At 45.3% G+C, this 19000-nt stretch overlaps 2 protein-coding genes across 2 annotated transcripts; both read right to left on the reverse strand.

Moving 5' to 3' along the window:
• Nucleotides 1–450: 450 nt before the first annotated feature.
• fam181b (family with sequence similarity 181 member B) lies at nt 451–1551 on the reverse strand (the record flags this gene model as incomplete). The annotated part of the gene is made up of 1 exon (XM_080845306.1): nt 451–1551. One exon carries the CDS (start codon nt 1549–1551, stop codon nt 451–453), a length of 1101 nt encoding a protein of 366 aa, XP_080701432.1.
• A 5535-nt stretch (nt 1552–7086) lies between these two features.
• prcp (prolylcarboxypeptidase (angiotensinase C)) lies at nt 7087–18309 on the reverse strand. Its single transcript, XM_080844748.1, has 9 exons — nt 18116–18309; nt 14533–14673; nt 14275–14376; nt 13681–13862; nt 13027–13184; nt 12618–12781; nt 9080–9247; nt 8584–8771; nt 7087–8215 (listed from the first exon to the last, which is right to left on the reverse strand). Exons 1-9 carry the CDS (start codon nt 18281–18283, stop codon nt 8005–8007), a joined length of 1482 nt encoding a protein of 493 aa, XP_080700874.1. The 5' UTR covers nt 18284–18309; the 3' UTR covers nt 7087–8004.
• Between the last annotated feature and the right edge of the window lie 691 nt (nt 18310–19000).

The raw sequence follows: 19000 nt of genomic DNA on the forward strand, positions 1-19000 counted from the left end.
CACCATGAACAGATGCTCACAAATTGAAATTTAACAGCTGCATGTCACTGCCAATTAAACTGTAAAATCTGCTTTAAAACAAGAAAATGATTTGGCCCCAGCGAATGACCCCCTGAGATATGCTTTAAAATCCTAATAAGCAAAAACGTTACATTTTCATTAAAAGACATTCCATGGCAGAACCAGAACCAGTTCAGGTTTTCCCCTTGTCTGTTGGTATAACGTTAATTAGCAAAGATTTTCCTGTAACACAAGTGGGAACTTGCTCATACCAGATATATTTACCATCCCTCTGGCTGCAGGAATCAGTGGATGAGTAGGGGTAAAGGAATATGAATATTTGATGAAATTCTAAAAACAAGATCACTCTATTGCATCAGAATGTTCCAGAATGTTCAGAAGCTTCTCTCCTAACTAGAGGTGCAGCTGCACTGCATTCCATGGCTTGTGTTATAAGGAGGAGAAGCTGCCTCGGGCGTACCCACCGGTCAGGCTCCCGTCATATGGTACCTGTGAGCCAGAGCAGTCTGTGAAGAAGGGAGGGAAGGCCAGGGTGCACGAGGAGCTGTCCTCCAGGGCCACTGGGGCCGATGAGTCTGAGGGGCTGTACACGCCAGCCTGTCCCCCTGGGCCTGTCCTCATGCCCTCCCCGACCTTCTTCGGAGGCCCCACGCAAGTAGTCCACGGCTCGGCATACACAAACCCACCTGTGACGTAATGCGGAGAGTCGTAAGACACCGGTTCCAGCCCCGGCGCCGCCGAAACGTCCTGCTGAACCCGGGTGAGGCAGCCAGGCCCGTTCTGAAAGAGGTCCTGCTCCAGGAGCATGTTGCTGTAGTCCGGCCCCAGGAGCTCAAAGAACTCGGACGCCTCCGGGTTGCCCCGCTCCAGGTCCTTCAGGGTCATGCCGGAGGTGGAGGTGACCCTGGGGAAGTTCACCGGCTCGGTGAAGAAAGAGGGGGGCAGGTTGCGGTGGCGCAGGGGGGGCTTCTTGGCCCGCTCCCCTCGGTTGTCCTTGGCTGCGGAGTTGAACAGGGCAGCCAGGCTTTTGCTCTGGAGGTTGGCCTGCACCCCATCCCTCTTGGGTGGCATTTTGCCCTGGAAAGTTCCAGGCTGCTGCTGCTGTTGTAGCTGCTGGTTCTGCTGGTGTTGCTGGTGCTGCTGGTGTGGCTGTTGCTGCAGAGACAGTGGTGAGCCCTGCCTCTTAGCCAGGTCCGGAGTCTGTGGGGCGGCCTGAGATGGGCTCTGTTGAGGGGGGCTGCTGGGAGCGATGATCCCCGTGCACCGCTTGATCTGCTTCTGCAGGTACTTGCGGTGGTTCACCTTCCTCTTGGACTTCACTGGCTTGTCCAAGGCCAGCTTGATGTTGCTGGAGGCCGAGTCGATGAAACTGAGCAGGTCCCGCGTGGCCTCCCGGAAGTCGCCCTCGTCCCGGTCAGTCTCGCAGAGCAGGCCTCCCTCCAGATCCTTCTCCATGCCAAACTCCATCACTGAGCCCGGGAAGCAGAAATTCAGGAACTGCGAGTTCATGATGGCGGCCTGAAGCGCCATTGCTTCTCTCCTGCTCGAGCTGCTCACGAGCAAACACCTGCTCCTACACACACACCATATCCACTCCACAACCGTCCCAAGATGGAGTTGTTTGATCTTCACTTAAGCATTTTTTGGTTGTCCTTTCATGTGCTGGTTAGTTGTTGTGGGTGTCCAGGGCTCTGCTCCGAACGCTTGGTCCTGAAGAGGAACTGTGTTGAAACGCTCCTCTCTCCCTCGCGCTCTGGGACTACACTGAAGTGGGAAGAGTGTTTTTTTGGGGGGGGGGAGTGAGAGTTCTTTTAGGGGGCAGGGCCGATGATGTCAGGACATCAAAGAGGAGGGGCAGAGGGACCCCCGGACTTAACTCTTTGCTCACGCCTGACCACCTGCAACTAAGAGCGGATTTGTCTGAGATGCCCTGCTGAGGCTGAGGACAATGTCCACAACTGGGCAGAAGGGCTCTCCTCTGTGTGTGTGTGTGTGTGTGTGTGTGTGTGTGTGTGTGTGTGTTAGTGTGTGTGTGTGTATGTAGTCAGGCTTCATTATGAAACTTTCACAACACCGAAAATATAACTTTTACACATTTGGAACTCAATAATTATTTCTAAAAATTACTTTTAATGTGAAACAACTTTGCCATGGGCAAAATAATGACTTCAATGGTTAAATGGTTGGAAATTAAACAGAATCAAAACAGAATTTAGCATTTTTCATAGTACCGTTTGTAGTAGACTGGCCTGCAGGAGTTGTTATGTATTCTAAACCCTTTAACACAGATATGCCTCATCATCTTACAGAGTGCTTAAATATCTCTTTTCATGTTACATCCCATTAGGACTGAAGCTCCCCTACTTAATTGCATGCCCCCAGTACCCGTTGTGACATAATCACGATGAGTCACAAATTACACTTGCAAATATTCAAATATTATAAATAATACATAAGAAATATCTTGCACATTAGTCTTTCAAGTTGTGTTGTTTGTCATAGCAGTATATGTAATTAATTTAGGCTTGCAATTCCATCAAATAGTCGTTTCTTTTGCATAATAATTGTCAGTGGTTTTTATAGGGATTACTTAAGTACTCTCAAAGAGGCAAAAGTGAGCGGCTGGAACTGTGGTTTAAATGGTTTGCTTTGATTCTTTTCATTAGGATGTGCCATCAAAATAACCATACACTCTTGCAGTGATGCAGTCTCTCAGCCATGACATCCTGCTTGTCTGGAAAGTAAAATGTCTCGACTGACCAGTTTTGTCTGAACCTCTATTTAGCGGCAACCCTGCCTATCACTTCTAGACATTTTGTGTGATGCCATGTCACAAACTACTCAGCGAGAACAATCTGAACCTAACAGGTTCCACTGTTCTGCAGAGAGTCTGCATCCCTTCCTGCTTGTGTCTTAATTTGATCATTGGTACAAGTTGATTTTCTTTCTTTCTCTTTCTTTCTGTCTTCTCTTCTCTTTTCTTTTTTTTTTGAGCATTCCTGCACCAGTGGGAATTTCTACCCCGTCCTGACAACTATTATGGGTTGTCTTTGACATACAGCCCTACAGGGTCTAAATAGCTTCTATTCTTCTCCGGGCCCTGAAAGGGAGCTTTGTGCCAGAGATTCATTAAACTGCACCTCACAGCCCCCTTCGTAAAATGGGTCTCAATAATGAACAGTCGATTTAACTAGAAAAGCTGCCGGAGCTGTTAAATTAAAGGGGGATAAAGTGCAGTTCAAGCGCAGTGTGCCAAAAGGAATGTTGACCTTAAGAAATCTCCGGCGATGACTGAAAAGTGCCGCAGTAAACAATCGCGCATTTACAGGAAGTTTCTTGGCCCGCAGTGAATGCTGTAATGCAGGGGAGGGGTCCAAGTCCGGGGGGGGGGGGGGGGGGTGGAGGGGGTCACAGGGGTCCGGCCTGATCCCAGTTTAAGTGAAAGTGTTCTGTGGAATACTGTGGAATATTGAGGAAAACTGTTGAACACTGTGGAAGGCGGTGCTAAAACGGAAAAGAAGGATATTGGAACACAGACAGAGGAGGCTTTATGGAAATGAAGGGGTTCTATTCTAGAGCATCAGTCCAACTTTGAGTTCTTGTACTAAAAATACTCGTAACTAAAGCACAATTGTGCCCAGCACTGCCAAAGTTGCAAACCCAAAGCCTGACTGCTGTGTGGTCTATGTGTCTTGAATGTAATTAGGTAGTGCTAAGGGCCACAGGTTTGCCATGCCTGTTTTGATTCTGTCTTGCTGAGCAGAAAACCACTTTTAAAGTAAATCCACACTCAATTATAAGTGCCACTTTTGTTTAGTGTGTTGTCATTTTGGCTGAGCTTGCTGTCCAATCACGTGCCTATGTTTATAAGCTTAAGGTTTGGATAAGCTGGGCAGTGCTTCACTTTTTGTCTTTCTGTCCCTCTCACCCCTGTGTAAGTGTTTTCCCAGGGATTCCTCCGTTTTCCCCCCCTTGCTTTCGTAAAAGTGCATTTTAAGGTGAGGCAGTGAATCACTGCGTGCTGGAAAAGGGTGAGAGGCTTTAGAGGGGCAGGGGGAGGGAGAACGAGAGAGACAGAGACAGAGAGAGAGAGAGAGAGAGGACACAGAAACTGTTATTATCATGTAAATTCCAGTGGAGAAAGGGGACAGTGAAAGTGATAGCACTGATCTAATTATCTGTAGCCCAGCGCAAGCGCCGAGTCCTGAATGGAGGGCCCACTGAAGCTGACATTGTCACACAATAAACAGTTGGGGCAACAATGGGGGACGTAGCAACAGTGCACAAAAACAAGCTTTTCCCAGCTAGTTATGGGCTTTTCATCGATATGCTTCTGGGCGAACGCCACACATTCACTGCGGCTCTGCTGCAGCACCATTCAAGCCAACTAAAGTGTGTGCACTTGGTTTTAAGACAAAGGATGGTCGCTGAATAAAGGACAAAGAGTAGAAAAATATAATTAATTTAGAAAAACATTATGTCCTTGGTTATGTGTGGCTGGTGTTGATAGTCTTTCAAATAGAAATGCAGGAAATTCTTGGGCCGGACTCTTTATAGTTACGATTATCATAGTGGATTTCAAAAGACTGTTCAGCTTTCCTGAAATAAAAGTTTGCGTGTCTTGTAGTCAGAGCCATTGCCTTTGAAACATCTTTTCTCATCAAGCTCTTTCTTCCCCTGAACTTCCACCAGCCCTGTTTTGGCACGCTGACACCAAAGAAAATATTTCGCCGCTCTCATCTGTCAAAGCTTTTTGTGCTGGCTAGTCATTCACGTCGGAGAGGGAGTTTGACGTGCTGATTCCGGAAACGAGGGCTACATAAAGCCACATAAAGACCCCAAGAAAAAGGGGGGAGTAAGGGTTGCTCAGGGTTAGTGTGCAGACCAGAATAGACACTGCATCCCATTAAATAGCCCACTAAGGGGGATTCAAGCACACTTGAACTTGTGGAAATAGCTTAGAATGCTCTAATGTGAGAGCAGGGGGGAAATTGGGATTGTCAGAGCAAAAATGAAATAAAAACAAATAAAATGCTAGCAGCAACACCTCTCAGCTCCAAACCACAGTCAAAATAAATAAACCCTTTCTGTTTTGTTGAAATAGTTGCAAAACAAGAATACAACAAGCTAGACCGATATGGATAGAAGAAGCACGTGGAGTTTTGACTTTAGTAATGTCTCCAAAAATCGATCATGAAATGGTCAATTTCTTAACAATTCGTTATTTTTAATGATTATGTGGTCAAAAGCTTGACGAAAGCTTAAAAAAGGAAGCAAACTATCCTTTTCTTTCTGGACTCTCAATATCTATTTCAGCTGAACGTAAGCAGCTTAGACAAACTGACTATAGAGAAAGTGCCGTTGTGTGGTTATCATTACACACTGGTCAACACCACCCTCTTTTTTGGTATTGTGTGGATGGGATAGTTGGGGGGGGGGGGGGGGGGGTCCAAACTCAGAAACCCCTCCAGCACCCAGAGCCTCCGTCCGGGGGCCGGGGGAGGATGACGGGCGACTGGGCTCAGCCTAATCTCTTCCCACTGCTGTGTGGTCCCCTTGTGAGAGGTGACACGGCCACCGGCGTCAGCGCTCGGGGTCCCCACGGGTCAGCCGAATACTAATAACATATTTGATTGATGGGGAGTGTCAGGCGAGAAAGAGTGAAAGGGCCGGAGAAATAAATGACTGAGGGGGAAGAAAAAGAGGCAAGGAATCAGAGGGAGGCGTGGCGTGTTCCTCCATCCTGTTCCTCTGTGTCGGTGTTAAGTCGAAGAGTTGCTAGAAGTGTTTGACTGGACTGTAGTTTAAACAAAGACACTACTGCAGTAGCATCCAATTATCTGAAAGGTAAGGAAAAGTGTCCTGTTGCTATACACCTCAGCACAGTGATGGTATTTTAGTCTATCTGTCCATATTCACTTTCCCCTGTTGTCAAACATGTCAGTATCAGTGACCAGTTAGCCATGAAGAGGGCTCTATGCCACTGACTGCCTCTCTCTAACTGGTCTGTGGCTTTACTGACGCTCTGCTGAGACTCTCTCTTCATTGCTGCATTAAGCAGCTCAGGCTCAGGGGCCTGCAGTGAGAATCCCTGACAATAAACCAACACCGTTTACAAATGAACACGACGCCTCCCCAACACTCTGCTTAGGGAGTGCCTATTTTTGTGGGGGGGGGGGGGGCGCGTCGGGGGGACTACAATAGAGCCTGGACGTCATCCATCACCAGTTGCTGTTTTCTTTATTCTCTGCACTGTCACCTCTGCTCAACCTCGTCTCTCTCTCACACACATATATACACACACACACACACACACACACACACACACACACACACACTCTTTCTCCAGCAAACCTCCCCTGCACTCAGTGAGCAGCATTAATAATAATACTAGTAGGGGGGCACTCTTACACCCCCCTCCCCCCCAAAAAAACACTGCTTGTCTAGGTATAGCAATTTTAAAGACCTTAGCTGGCTGCCAGCCCTCCTGAATAAGAAAGAGGGGCTGTGGTCCTGTGGCGGGAGGGGGGGGCTTCTGCACAGGGGAGCATCTCCCACCAGCATCTTTATTGAAGCCCCCGCCCCAGTGAGCACTTTCATTAAACTCGCCGAGGCTCAGCCAGCCAGCACGTGACACTGCGGCCAGAGAGGGGGCGGGTTGTGGGGAAAGGAGGGGGGAGGGCGGGAGGTATGCAGTCCCCCTCTTCTCAGTTCATGAGGTCGTTTACGGTGCTACGCCAGAGATAGGTACCTGGAGATGATGGCGCGTGGCGGTGAAATTGAATGTTTATCACAGTTATAGTCCCACACACACAAACACATACACACACACACACACAGATAGAGAGGCTGAATGATATAAAAGAACATCAAATATCAATGTGCTTTCAGCTTCCAGATAGAGCCATTTGCTCTTTCCCTGTGCCGGGACATAAAAGAAAAGCACAGCAAACAGTCGTCGGGCTTACAATAGGCAGCTTTTTATCCAGCAACAAAAGACAGAGTTAGTCACTTCTTGACATTTTGCGATATTGCGTCATTACAGGATCGCATCGAGTGACACAGTCATTAACTAATTCAATGAAAGGGCTAAAAGCACCATGCTAAAATAGCCAGTGTGAGAAACACAATCTGGCATTGTGACATTTGGGTCCAGCCCTTCAAAACACATTATTTTCATCCATTTCAAGTCATTTGAACAGAGTGCAGTAGAGTTGAACATAAAAAGTAAGGTGATGTCATTAGTTACAACTCAACACAAACAGAATTAAAGCTGCCCTATCGTACTGAAGAGTAATGCAGAATACTGTTTTACATTTGGCTTAACGACTTGGCTTGGCAGCTTGAGGTCCTCCTCAAATTCACCAAAAAAGAAATTTACCAAAAGGAATCATACATTATACTGTAGCCAATGAAGGCACTGATTGGTACACAGTATAGATGAATGTAGTCTTTGGCTATGTGAATGGCATCATGAACAAAACAAATCTGTAAAAATGTCTCAGATTTCAAATTATAGCACCAGATAATTATTAGCATTGGGTGAAGAGTATCCAACTCAGACCTTTGTCCTAATAATGATGCAACTGGACATTTTTTAATCATTTTCCATTAGAGCCATCTGGATACAAGTGATCAGTTTTATAATCTACTTAAGGCACATGGAGACAGGCCTATGATACCTTTCATACCACAATCATCCAAATATCCAATTAAAGCATTAGTTTGATTACATCATTTACTCTCCTGTTAAGGCTGGCTATAGCATTGCATCATTGTTTTGCAACAAGAACTTCAAAAACAAAACTTTAATCGGATCCCTTTTTTGGTTTAGCTCCAGATTGTGTCGCTGAGATTTAAGAAGAAAAGAGGTTTTAAGCTGCATCAGTGAAGTAAACAAATAACAAGGACCACCCGTTCGTTATTTTAGTCAGAACCACAGACGTTTCCACAGGGTCTGAGCTCTGACACCGAGACCCCTGGTCACACCTTCCCCTGCGCTGCCGACTGCTTGATCCACTGCTTGATGATGGCCACCTCCTGCCGGCGAGCGTCCAGCACTGAGTGGGGGTCGTACTGGTTGTTGTAGCGCAGGTCCAGGTGGTGTGCTCCATCCGGGATCCACACGGCCACCAGAGAATCCGACAGGTTCCGGGTCACGCCTCCTCCGGACCAGGGATCCAGACCCCCATTACTGCACACAACAAGCAGCCCACTGGGTTTACACTTCAATGTATATTTATTAGAATGAATTATGCTGATTAGTGTATGTCAAAAACTACAGCAGAGTAGTGTGCGAAGGGTGTTTGAAGGTGTCCATGAAAAATGTAGATTCTGTTGAATTCTTCTTTTTTTTTGTCTTTTAGACCTAAACAAAGCCATGGACACGATAAAAACTTCACCTATACTTTTGTCATAAAGATTGTCTTTTCAAAGATCGTTCCTTTAAATGTATTTGTTTTCATTTTATGGTTTGAAATAGGGAAACAAGACTCTTTTTACATCAAAAACTACATATTGAATGTGTCAGTCAGCCAAAGACGAGATGAATGGAGAGCTGACCTGAAGATGATGTTGCTGTAGGAAGTGATGTCTTTCCCTCCGTAGACAACCTCTGCCCAATCAGCTCGCGGCCGCACTCCAAACATGCCATAGCACTCATCTGAAAAGGCCTGGAAGTTCCACTCCTGCGGCTCAAACATGTCCTGCACGCCGTCTGTGCACATGGGCATCACCATCTCTGTGCAGGCCTGGCACACAAACACAATAGGACAGGCTCTAAGCTTTATATAAGGACCTTATTACATAAACTCATATTTAGTCATGATGCAAGACATCACTTGTGGGGATAACATTATCCTCAGTGGAGCCTGACATTTAAATGGCCATACCATCTAACCATTTACCACTTACCCATTTAAGTGATTAATTAGCACTTGTGTCTGTGACTCAACCTGAAGTACAATAATTGCAGTAACTGCTAATTGCAATAACACCTTAAGCACCAGAGGGAGGTGCAAGTCTGACAGCCAGCAACAGAACTCATCTTGTGCCTCACCTGGTAGAACCAGCCCATCATGCCCAGGTTGCCGGTGGCAGACTGGGAGATGTTGAGACATGTGGCGTCCCCGGTGAAGTTGTAGTAGACCTTCGCGGCCTGGGCAATGCCATCCAGGAGCTCCCGCTCAGATACCCCCGGGCTGAACTTGAGATGCTGGCAAACCACCTGGTGATGCAATTATGCAAAAACATATTCATTTACATACAAGACGGTGTAGACAGGCAGACATGCTGAGAGTTCATTAGATACATATTATGTTTGCACAGGCTGGCAAACTGTTGGAAGCGTTAAGACTCCGTCCCCAAAGGTCTCTATGTGCATGAAATACACGTACTGTTGTATTGGGGATTAAGGGAGAGGTGCACGCTGCATGTTACCACATATGAGGGAGAGAAATCTGTCTTTCCACATGCACGGCACATTTTCATGTGCAGGTCCATTGAGGTTAGTTTGTTTACAAATGTCTTGCCAAAGTTTAGTTTCAGCTCCACAAAAAAAAAAATAACCTGCCAAACCTAAAGAGTTGTGTGTTCAGTCTGCGCCATTAATCTGAATGTCCCCTTTTGGTGCTTTAGAGGTAAAGTCTGAGAGAAAAAAAAAACCCTCTTTAACGATTTCAATGTACCCTCACCTGATTTGCATGTGAAATTGACTGGAATGGAATCCAAGCTTGAGTAGAATTTACAGCCCTTTTGCTGGCAGAGCTGATTTTCTGGGGTGGGTGGATGGGTGAGTGAGTGGGGGTATGGAGTGAGGAGAAGGGGAGACATTTTGGGACCTCACATTAACAACGTTGCTACCACACAACATTCCCAGCAAAGAGTCTCTCTCTCTCTCGCTCTCTCTCTCTCGCTCTCTCGCTCTCTCTCCCTTTCTCTGTCTCTCTCTCTCTCTCTCTCTCCCTCTCTCTCTCTTTCTCTTTCTCTCTCTCCCTTGTCTCTGTGGTGGCTCCTTAATGCTGTCCCTGAGCTGAACACTGATGATGAAGTGGACTGTTTTCCGGACAGGGACGATTTGTTTGTTTGGGTCTTTGGCGTCATGGTGCGGGGGACAGACAGCACCGGTGCCTCCTCTGCCTGTTCTTTGTGAGCCAAAAGAGGCCGGCTAGTGCGTTGTTGTGGCTGTGGGGGGGGGGGGGGGTGGGGGGGGATGGGGGGGGGGTGTTGGTTGGGAGGTGCGTAGAGGCCAGCAAAGTGCAACGTGGGATTGGAGTGGGGGTGAAGGGGGGTGTTTTCCTGCTGCCCTTTTTGGGAACACAGAAGGGGGACATGGAGGGGTGCGACTCGGAGCTTGGCAGGCGAGGGGGAGCTGCGGACATGTCCGAGTGTCGATTACAGACAGTGACAAAAGCGAGAGAGAGAGAGAGAGAAAGAGAGAGAGAGAGAGGGAGAAGGGGGGGGGAGAGAATGAAGAAAAAAACTAAAGCATCTTCTCTTACTTTTCAGATAGGATTAGGCTTATACATTCATCTCTGCCAACAGATTTCCCCCCTCTAAGCCCTCAATACCCCTTCTCACCGTCACTCCCATAATCACATTAGCTTTGTCAGGGGGGGAAAAGCCCCTCTTTGCACCCACTGCCTAAACCGCTTACACCACCTATAGGGGTCGCATACATTACAGGATTTCTGCCTAACAGCCCAAAATGACTCTTTAGCATTTTGTCTTAACCAAAATCTGGCCCGAAACATAAAGACACCAGGATGCGAGTGCACAATGGGAGCAGTGGTGCAAATCTACCCGCCCAAAAAACAAACTATGACAAGGCTCTCAGATGTGGTCTTTCTCATTACGATGTGACCTAATAACTGAAATCCTGTCAGAATGAATAGCGAGTAGCATGTGTAGGTCACAGACAGTTAAATCATAAGAGAGTGCTCAATGGGCTATAGGTTAGAATAGGTCTGATTGTAACGTGCCGCTTAAGGCCATGGATTAAGCAGAGACGATTTCACAACTCACTTCCTTAACTGACATACATTTAACTACTTTTGTAAGCAAGCCTCATTAGTCTAACTGTGGACACAGGCACTACAATCCAAGTTGAACACAGGGTGTTTATTTTCTTTGACAAATGCATGTTCACGCGGTCTTTGATAGCGAATGAACTGTTGCTGTTTTGATGTTGTATAAGTAAGTGTGTTGTCATATTAGCATACTATTCTGAAGTGTACCCTGCATATGACAGAGGCGATCACCTAATGAATGATTTCACACTTTGGACCGAGAAATATCACACTTCAGGATAATTATATGCTGCACTGCCTCAGTGAGACACATAGCACTTACGTGCTACGAAAGCATATTCTGTGTCACACATACTGCAATAGATATAGATGCTCCAAGGCACAAGATACACCACTGGTGTTAATTGGTTATGTTCTGTAGGATATGTATGTATGTATGTATGTATGTATGTATGTATGTATGTATGTATGTATGTATGTAAGTATGTATATATATATGTATGTATGTATGTATGGATGTATGGATGTATGCATGTATGTATGTATGTATGTAATGTATGTAATGTATGTAATGTATGTATGTATGTATGTATGTACATTATGTATGTATGTATGTATGTATGTATGTATGTATGTATGTTTATATATAGATCTACTGCCAGGGCCATGTCAGATCAGGGCCAAACATGTACACGATCAGTTGTCATGTATGGATTCACCGCACTCTGAATCTGCAGTTCAGTAAGGAACCATAAATCACCATATTTCTGCACAAAAACACGTTCAGCACCATTTCTGATTCAACAGCTCATCAGCAGGAGTACACTGCACTCTCACACCTGTGTTCTGGAGATACAAGTATACTGTGGCATAGATGGACTCAGTGGAGCAAAAGGATTGGCTCTGCAGAGTTACAATATCGCACTTTGCCTTAGAAATACTGATCTGGGGTCAGCTCCCACAGTTGTTAATCATAATGGTTTCATTTAAGGAAACTAGCCCCTTGGAGCTGCACTTAGAGAAGCACTTCAAATAAACCGTGAAGCGGTTAATGTACTCCCCTCTCCACAGCCCCACGTGACAAAAGTGCTCAGAACACCTCTGAGATCTGAGGGTTCGGTCCCACAAAAGGGGCCTTCTGGAGCAGACTGGAGTGGAGAGTGAAAGCCCACCATCGGCATCTGTCTTATCTACAGAGAGAGGGGGAAGGAAGGAGGGAGGGAGGGAGAGGAGCTCCTCAATCCAACCTGCCACCGAGTCTCCTCATGCATATGAATGAGTCTAATTGGGGATATTTGTAAACAGCCGAAATGAAAGCCAGGAGGTTTGGGAGATTTACCCCACCACCCTGAACAACCTGAAGCAAAAACTCAGTAAACTTCTCTCAAAGGTTTCCTTTTTTTTTTGCATGGTTTGTACTGGATATTTGCATTTAAATCTTGAATGAGTGTATTTGTGTTCATTTTACTACCTACCATTAGGAAATTGAAAGGGAGCAATGAGAACAAATACCGTGTAAAGAAAGAGAAAAGGAATGGAACACTGAGGCATGAGGTGGTGATGTGGTACCTTTATAGGCCAGGCTGGTAGGGGTTGCAGGAAGTTGGCTTTGTATGGGTAGTCCACCATTGCCAAATTCACCCATGTCTCCTGTAGCCAGCTTTTTAGGCCGTCTCCTTTTGTGAGCGGAGCACACAGGCTGAACTCTCTGGACAGCCACTGGAGCCCCTCATCTGTGTTCAGGTCACACAAACACCGAAATGAAATACTGAACACACCACACTGAACATTAAAGTCCGTGCTGTGTCAAACAAGGCAGCTGAGCACTTACTTAACTACTATTTTGTTTGCACAGAAACTCTTATGGAACTTAATGCACCTTTGACAAATTTTCTCATAACAGATCTTTATTAAAAACACATCATATAACCATGAAGCCAAGAACGAAGCCGATGCAAGACTGGATTCATTTGCAAACCTGTGGAGGACAATTTGTCGATAGCTTTCCATGACCCCCTGATGTTGGCATTGCAGTTCACTCCACTCCTGGCAAAATCATCAGAAACTATTTTGTAGAAGACACCACAGGGTACCATGTCGGGGAACTGCCAGATGGGAGCAGAGGCAGCCAGGGCACTAGAGAGGGAAAGACAAAGCAGCACATTAAAATGCCCCCCCGGGTTTGAAGGCTGTGGTGCTACAGTACACTCCTACGTGCCAAAGTTCTTCGTGTGGACTTCAAAGAGGCAAAGTTTCCAGAGAAAACCTTTCCTATTAGTGGAATCGATTGTTAGTTAGTAAGGGGGGGGGGGGGGGGGGCGGGGGAAAGGTTCTTTATTACTCTAAAGGGTTCTTTTTAGAATAGCTGCCAAACTAACATCAGAGGGTTTCTGTGAAGAAAACCACATCAAACTAAGCCATTTTCTATACAAATGATGAGCTTTAGATGTAGTATAGACATACAAACTTAAACTCTTTCCCTCTGTGTAGGAGTGTAGCTCATTCTTTTTTTCTTTTAGAGTACATTTGAACTTGAAATAAAGTGAAGCTTCTCCATATCTCTTTACGTATCTGTCTATCTCAATACTCATGAAGACTGGGCTTAGATCAGGCACAAAGTAAAAACCCTCACCCAGCCACAACATGTGGATACTTCATCCTGAACCAGGCCGCCAGCATGCCCCCATACGAGCCTCCGACAGCGATAACCGCACTGGTCTGAGCACCTGGCCAGCTTGCCTTCAGAGACTTTATTAGCACAGCAAAGTCTGCCAGGGCCTGCTCTGAGCTCAGGTAGTTCAGGTGCTTAGCATCCTATGATATGAACAAACAGCACAGGGGAGACCATTACTACAGGCTGTGGGATGTTGGAAACCTCTCGTGTGCATAAAGATTTCACATCATTATACTGTCACATGTGAACACATTTTAAACTGACACTTAATGTGATAATGCCTCTAGCTTTATAACTAGAAGGCATGCACATTGCCTTGACTTGACCTAGTTTGTCTTGGCGTCAAACTAATTATTATTCCCTTATTACAGAAACATGTAGCCATAACACATTTGTCAAAGACATTACAAATTGAAAATAAACAAAACCTCAGGAAGGACAAAAAGCCAAACAGGGCCATATGAAGTAAGATGTGGTGTTGTGCAATGTGATGTGGTGTGGTGTGAGGATGAGGTGACGCCCTCTCGCTTGTGAATCAGTCACATCTCTTACACTGTAAGACTCAGCCCCAAATGGCATGGACTCTCCATAGTAACGGTGTTCAGCAAAAACCAACATGGCTCCCAGTTCTTCAGCCACGTCCCACATAAATCCCTGTCACATAAAAAACAACTACTGCTGTTGAGATACATGCAATCATGCAATATTAAGAAGAGTAAGATCAAAAACAGTATGTGAGGGTTTAGTGACGATATTTATGTAATTACAAAAGGATATTAATCTGGCGAGAAAGGGAAGTAGCATTCTTACAGTGTTGTTACAGAACCAAGCGATGTCTCCTTCATTGCCAGTATAGAAGAGGATGGGGCCGCCATCTTTCTGCCAATGCTGGTCTGCAACAAGATATCTCTGCTTGAAAGTGCCATCTTCCAGGAATCCGAAATGGTCAATCTGTGATGACACAATTGAATTTGAGATTACATATATAACCTGTTTTCATCCAAAGTAACAACTTCACATAAAAACATTATTTCAACTCTATTCTGTGAGTCCCCTAAAATAACGACCACAATCATCCATACAAAAAAAAAAATGTCTTCCTCCTCATCCCTGTCCTCCATTCTGCTCCACTGCCAAATCTCCAACAGACCATGTCAATTAGCTTATTAAATTGAAGTAGCGACCACTTCATTTGCCTCCCCTTACTAGTACCTAGCATGTGTCTGCGGTGAGTCCCATCCAGGGCTCAGCGCAGTACAGTAACTGCTGGGGCGTGCTCTCTGGGCCTCTGGCCCGCTGCCATCTCATCATGGTGGGGCGGGCGACCTCGGGGCCGGGCGGAAGGATAATTAGCCTCAATTTGTATTAAAATATCCAGCGCTCGGGTCTCAGGGATGCCACATTAGTTCCGGTTTGCCGAGCTCCCCGTCTGTGACATCCTTTCACAGCGAAACCTCTGTACCCCGGTCCAAGCGTCCGTGTTACTTAACCCCCTCCTCCTCACTCCTGCCATCTACAGTTTAGAGAGGGCTTATTTATTTATTCATTTATTTATGTAAAGAAGCACATAGATACTCCACAGCTGCTTGCTGCTGTAACTTCACCCCAATAGGACTACTTGCACAGTTATCCCCCTTCTTGAAACTGACCCAAAACCCTAATAAAAGAATGTTCCCCCTTTGTTTTGCTCTCCCCCTCAACTCCCTCTTCTTCTCCTCCTTCTCCCTCCCAGCCTCTAGCCTCTCTCTGTACCCCCTCCTCCCATTAGCTACAAAAGAGGGAGAAATTTTATGAGGCAATGACAAGGAGCAGATTCTCAGGCTTGAATGATTCATTTATTCGGCCGCCTCCAGCAGAGCCTGGCATCTGGACAAGGGCGGCCTGAGAGCCAGCGTGCACTCACTGGCGAGGGAGAGAGAGTGTGAGAGTTAGCCACCGCACAGGGTGCTCTCATTAACGCCGCAGTTATGCTGAGGCAGAGGGCTAGGATTCTGTGACAAGGAAATGATTGAGTTGGAAATTTGCATTTAATTGGCTTCATATTTGCTCATCACTGGCATGAAAGAAATCACAAATGATGGCCAACATCCAGGAACTCATGCCTGGCATGGCCAATATAATAAATTAAAATTCATTCTGTAAAAATAAGACACCACTTTTGTGAGCAATGAACTTTGCACTACACTCGTGACTTGTTATCATGATGAAGGTTTGTATATTATAATAAGATATCAAAGATTGAATTCATGTCAATTTAAATATCTTATGAAAAGACCAGTAAGAAGCGTTCCTGAGCCATGATATAAGCGATCTATGGAAAAGGTTTGTGTGCAGTTCCAGGTAGTCGTTGCTTACAGTTCAGAGCAAAGTACCGCCATCTACTGGCAAGTCATGTGTACTAAGACTACGTCGAAAGCCCACTAGAAGGTACACTTTTTATCATAATCAGAACTGACTCCGACAGACACCATTAGTTAAAAAGAAAGTTGTGATCATTAAAGGTCACCCATCGTCTGGAAAGTACCACTGAAATAAAAGAGACTTTTTCATTTCCTCATGTGGTATAGTACTGCAAGAGCACACAATGAAATGTAGAAATGTGCCAGTTCAACAGCAGTGCTTCTGTAAGAGTCAGCAATAAAGCAGAAGCCACAATGTACCTCTTTTTTGTTATGTACATTTCATTTTTAGCATTTTGCCTCAGGGATTGTATCAAAATAGTCAACAATCACTGCACAATATCTGCCAATTTCTTCCGCTGCTATTTTCATTCAGTACATTTTGGGAAAGATCTAATCTGATACAATGAGGACCCCGCTTGACCTTTCAAATGCAACCTGAAGTCCCTCTGAAGGTGGACATCCTGTCCTATATTCTCTATTCTCTCCTTGTCAGTGGGAACGGCCAAGAGGATTTCCTACAGGCAACTGTTCGATCGCTTGCTGATCCCAACAGAGCATCCCCCCTATCTCCAACTACCAGTAGGACAGGAAGGATGATATGACCACCTCGCAGACAGGATGTAGCCTGGTTTACATGCATGATTGCTTTGCTCTGAAACACTGTCCTACGTCCATGTGAGATATACCTTCATACAAAACTCTTTACCAGTCAGTTGCATTATTCTCTTTTTTTATGAATGACCTAGTCACAGATTTGACAAATGGTACTCAGATGCAACGTAGGAAGGAAATGTGTTTAAGAACAAGAGGTTGCAGTGGGCTGAGACCTTACTCCTGAATGAGCGTGGTGGGCCAGTGTACTTGACCAGCCCAAGAAGAGCTGGTGGTAATAAAATAAACAAAGCATTGTGAATGGAGTCAAGGTTCACCGATTTCACTGAATGTATAGCCTCTGTATAACGAATGCCCTGGCCTACCTATGGGTCTTCTCTGTGTACCATTAACAAACTCCCATGTTCATAAAATGACCGCATACAGAACCTTCAGTCCAACAGCAAGTGAAGAAGCACTTTTCCCTATCTAAGGCTTTATCACAGACTATGGATCATGGATACCACAATCCTTTGGTGAAAACTTCACCCCTAGGTAAACACAGAAAGCGAAAATGTAATAAACAGCAGACCCAAAGCCGAAAGCTTCCACATAGGGGTCTTTTGTAAAACAACTACGTAGTAGTAGGGAGGAAAATAGCAACAGGGCCTTTTCAATTCACTTTCAGCACTCTGCTCAATGAGAAATCCTTTCTCAGGCGCAGAGCCAAGAGGGGATATGGTGCCTTGGGCAGGAACGGGGCCAAACCTCTGATGAGCTCGGCTATTCTTCTGAGGAGGCAAAACGGAAAACCTGATTGTCTGCAGACACAATACACAACGAGCACTGCTGCGCTAATGTACACAGAAAATTAAGGAATTCCCCAGAGGAAGACCGGTACTACGCTAATGACTACACCAGAAACTTTTGGCAACTGGAGGCTTCTAAATACCCATTGGATTGTGTAAATTACAATAATGCGTATATCACCCTGGATATATCATGTAATACTTAGATGACAGGAGGTTTCCATTGAGGGTACTAATTGCAGTCCCCAGGCCTCACACATGCACACAGTGCCAGCACCCAATTTATGTCTACTTAGGTTATTTCTGTATCTCAGAGATATTGACAGCTCTAGGCAAAAAGACATGATCGAATTTGAAGCATGTCATTGCAATTATGTGTAAGGTACGTTAGCCCATCGTTCACATTTCCTTGATAAATCTCTACCTGTCAGCTTGAGTAGTTCTACAGTAGGTAGTAAAAAGCTTATTAAGCACTGACAGCCCAAAATAAACAGTAAACATGCAGGCACCAATATATCAATAGGCTAAAGTATCAAAATTGCGATGTCAATAACAGTCACAGCAATTAGCCAATGCATATGAAAATCTTACCTTTTGGTCAAAGTAGTAGGTCTTGTAAGAGATCTCAAAGTCTGAAGGACCTGGCACTTTATGCCTAAAAAGGTTCCACTTTAAGGCGAAGACATCAGTACAACTCACAACCAATAGGAAGAAGACGCCGACTAACGCAGGCATGGTAGCTCTGAATTCAGCTATCATAGCAAACTTATTTCCTTGTTGTCTGGTCCCTGGTAAAGCCAGACTAAGGGGGATGAGTGCTCCACTGGATTTATTTGTTTGGCTCGCTGTTGCGGAAAAGGAAGGAAATCTTCAGATTGTCTGTGGGCTTGACGGAGCAAGTGATGCAACACAACATCACATGCAGCCCACAAGATCAAAACCCTGTTGCACAAGGGGCGTTGGGGAAGTTTGAGTTGGCATATATGTATCCGTAGCATATAGGTGTGCTGCCGCTGAGGTAACGTGGCTTTTCTACAGTTTCCATTAAAAAAAGCTAACGATATTACCACGGAGAGTCAAATGGTTGCATTTTTCGTAAGGTTTTTGGCAAGATGATAATACGTTTTGTCTACATTAAGCTAGACGATGCTCTGAAGAACCAGTTTTGCACCAAACTATTGAAACTATTCACAACAGGGCACACTACTTTACGTGTGTCGCAAATCCATCAACTACCCTATGGCGCAATGGTTTGTGGTACTTGAAGTTCTATCAATGAAAATATGAAAACGGTCGGGTTCGCAAAGAGCGCAACGGGGAACTAGTAACACATGGGTTAATATAGGCCTATAACACATGTAGCCTCCACTTTCCACTTTAATGATATGCAATAGCTTAAATTGTTCAACACAAAAGAAAGATATTTCTGTCATGGGGTGTGAAATAGCCCAGTCATCGACACTGCAGTGGAAGGTG

This window comes from Sprattus sprattus, assembly GCF_963457725.1.
Source record: "Sprattus sprattus genome assembly, chromosome: 9".
Taxonomy (NCBI): domain Eukaryota; kingdom Metazoa; phylum Chordata; class Actinopteri; order Clupeiformes; family Clupeidae; genus Sprattus; species Sprattus sprattus.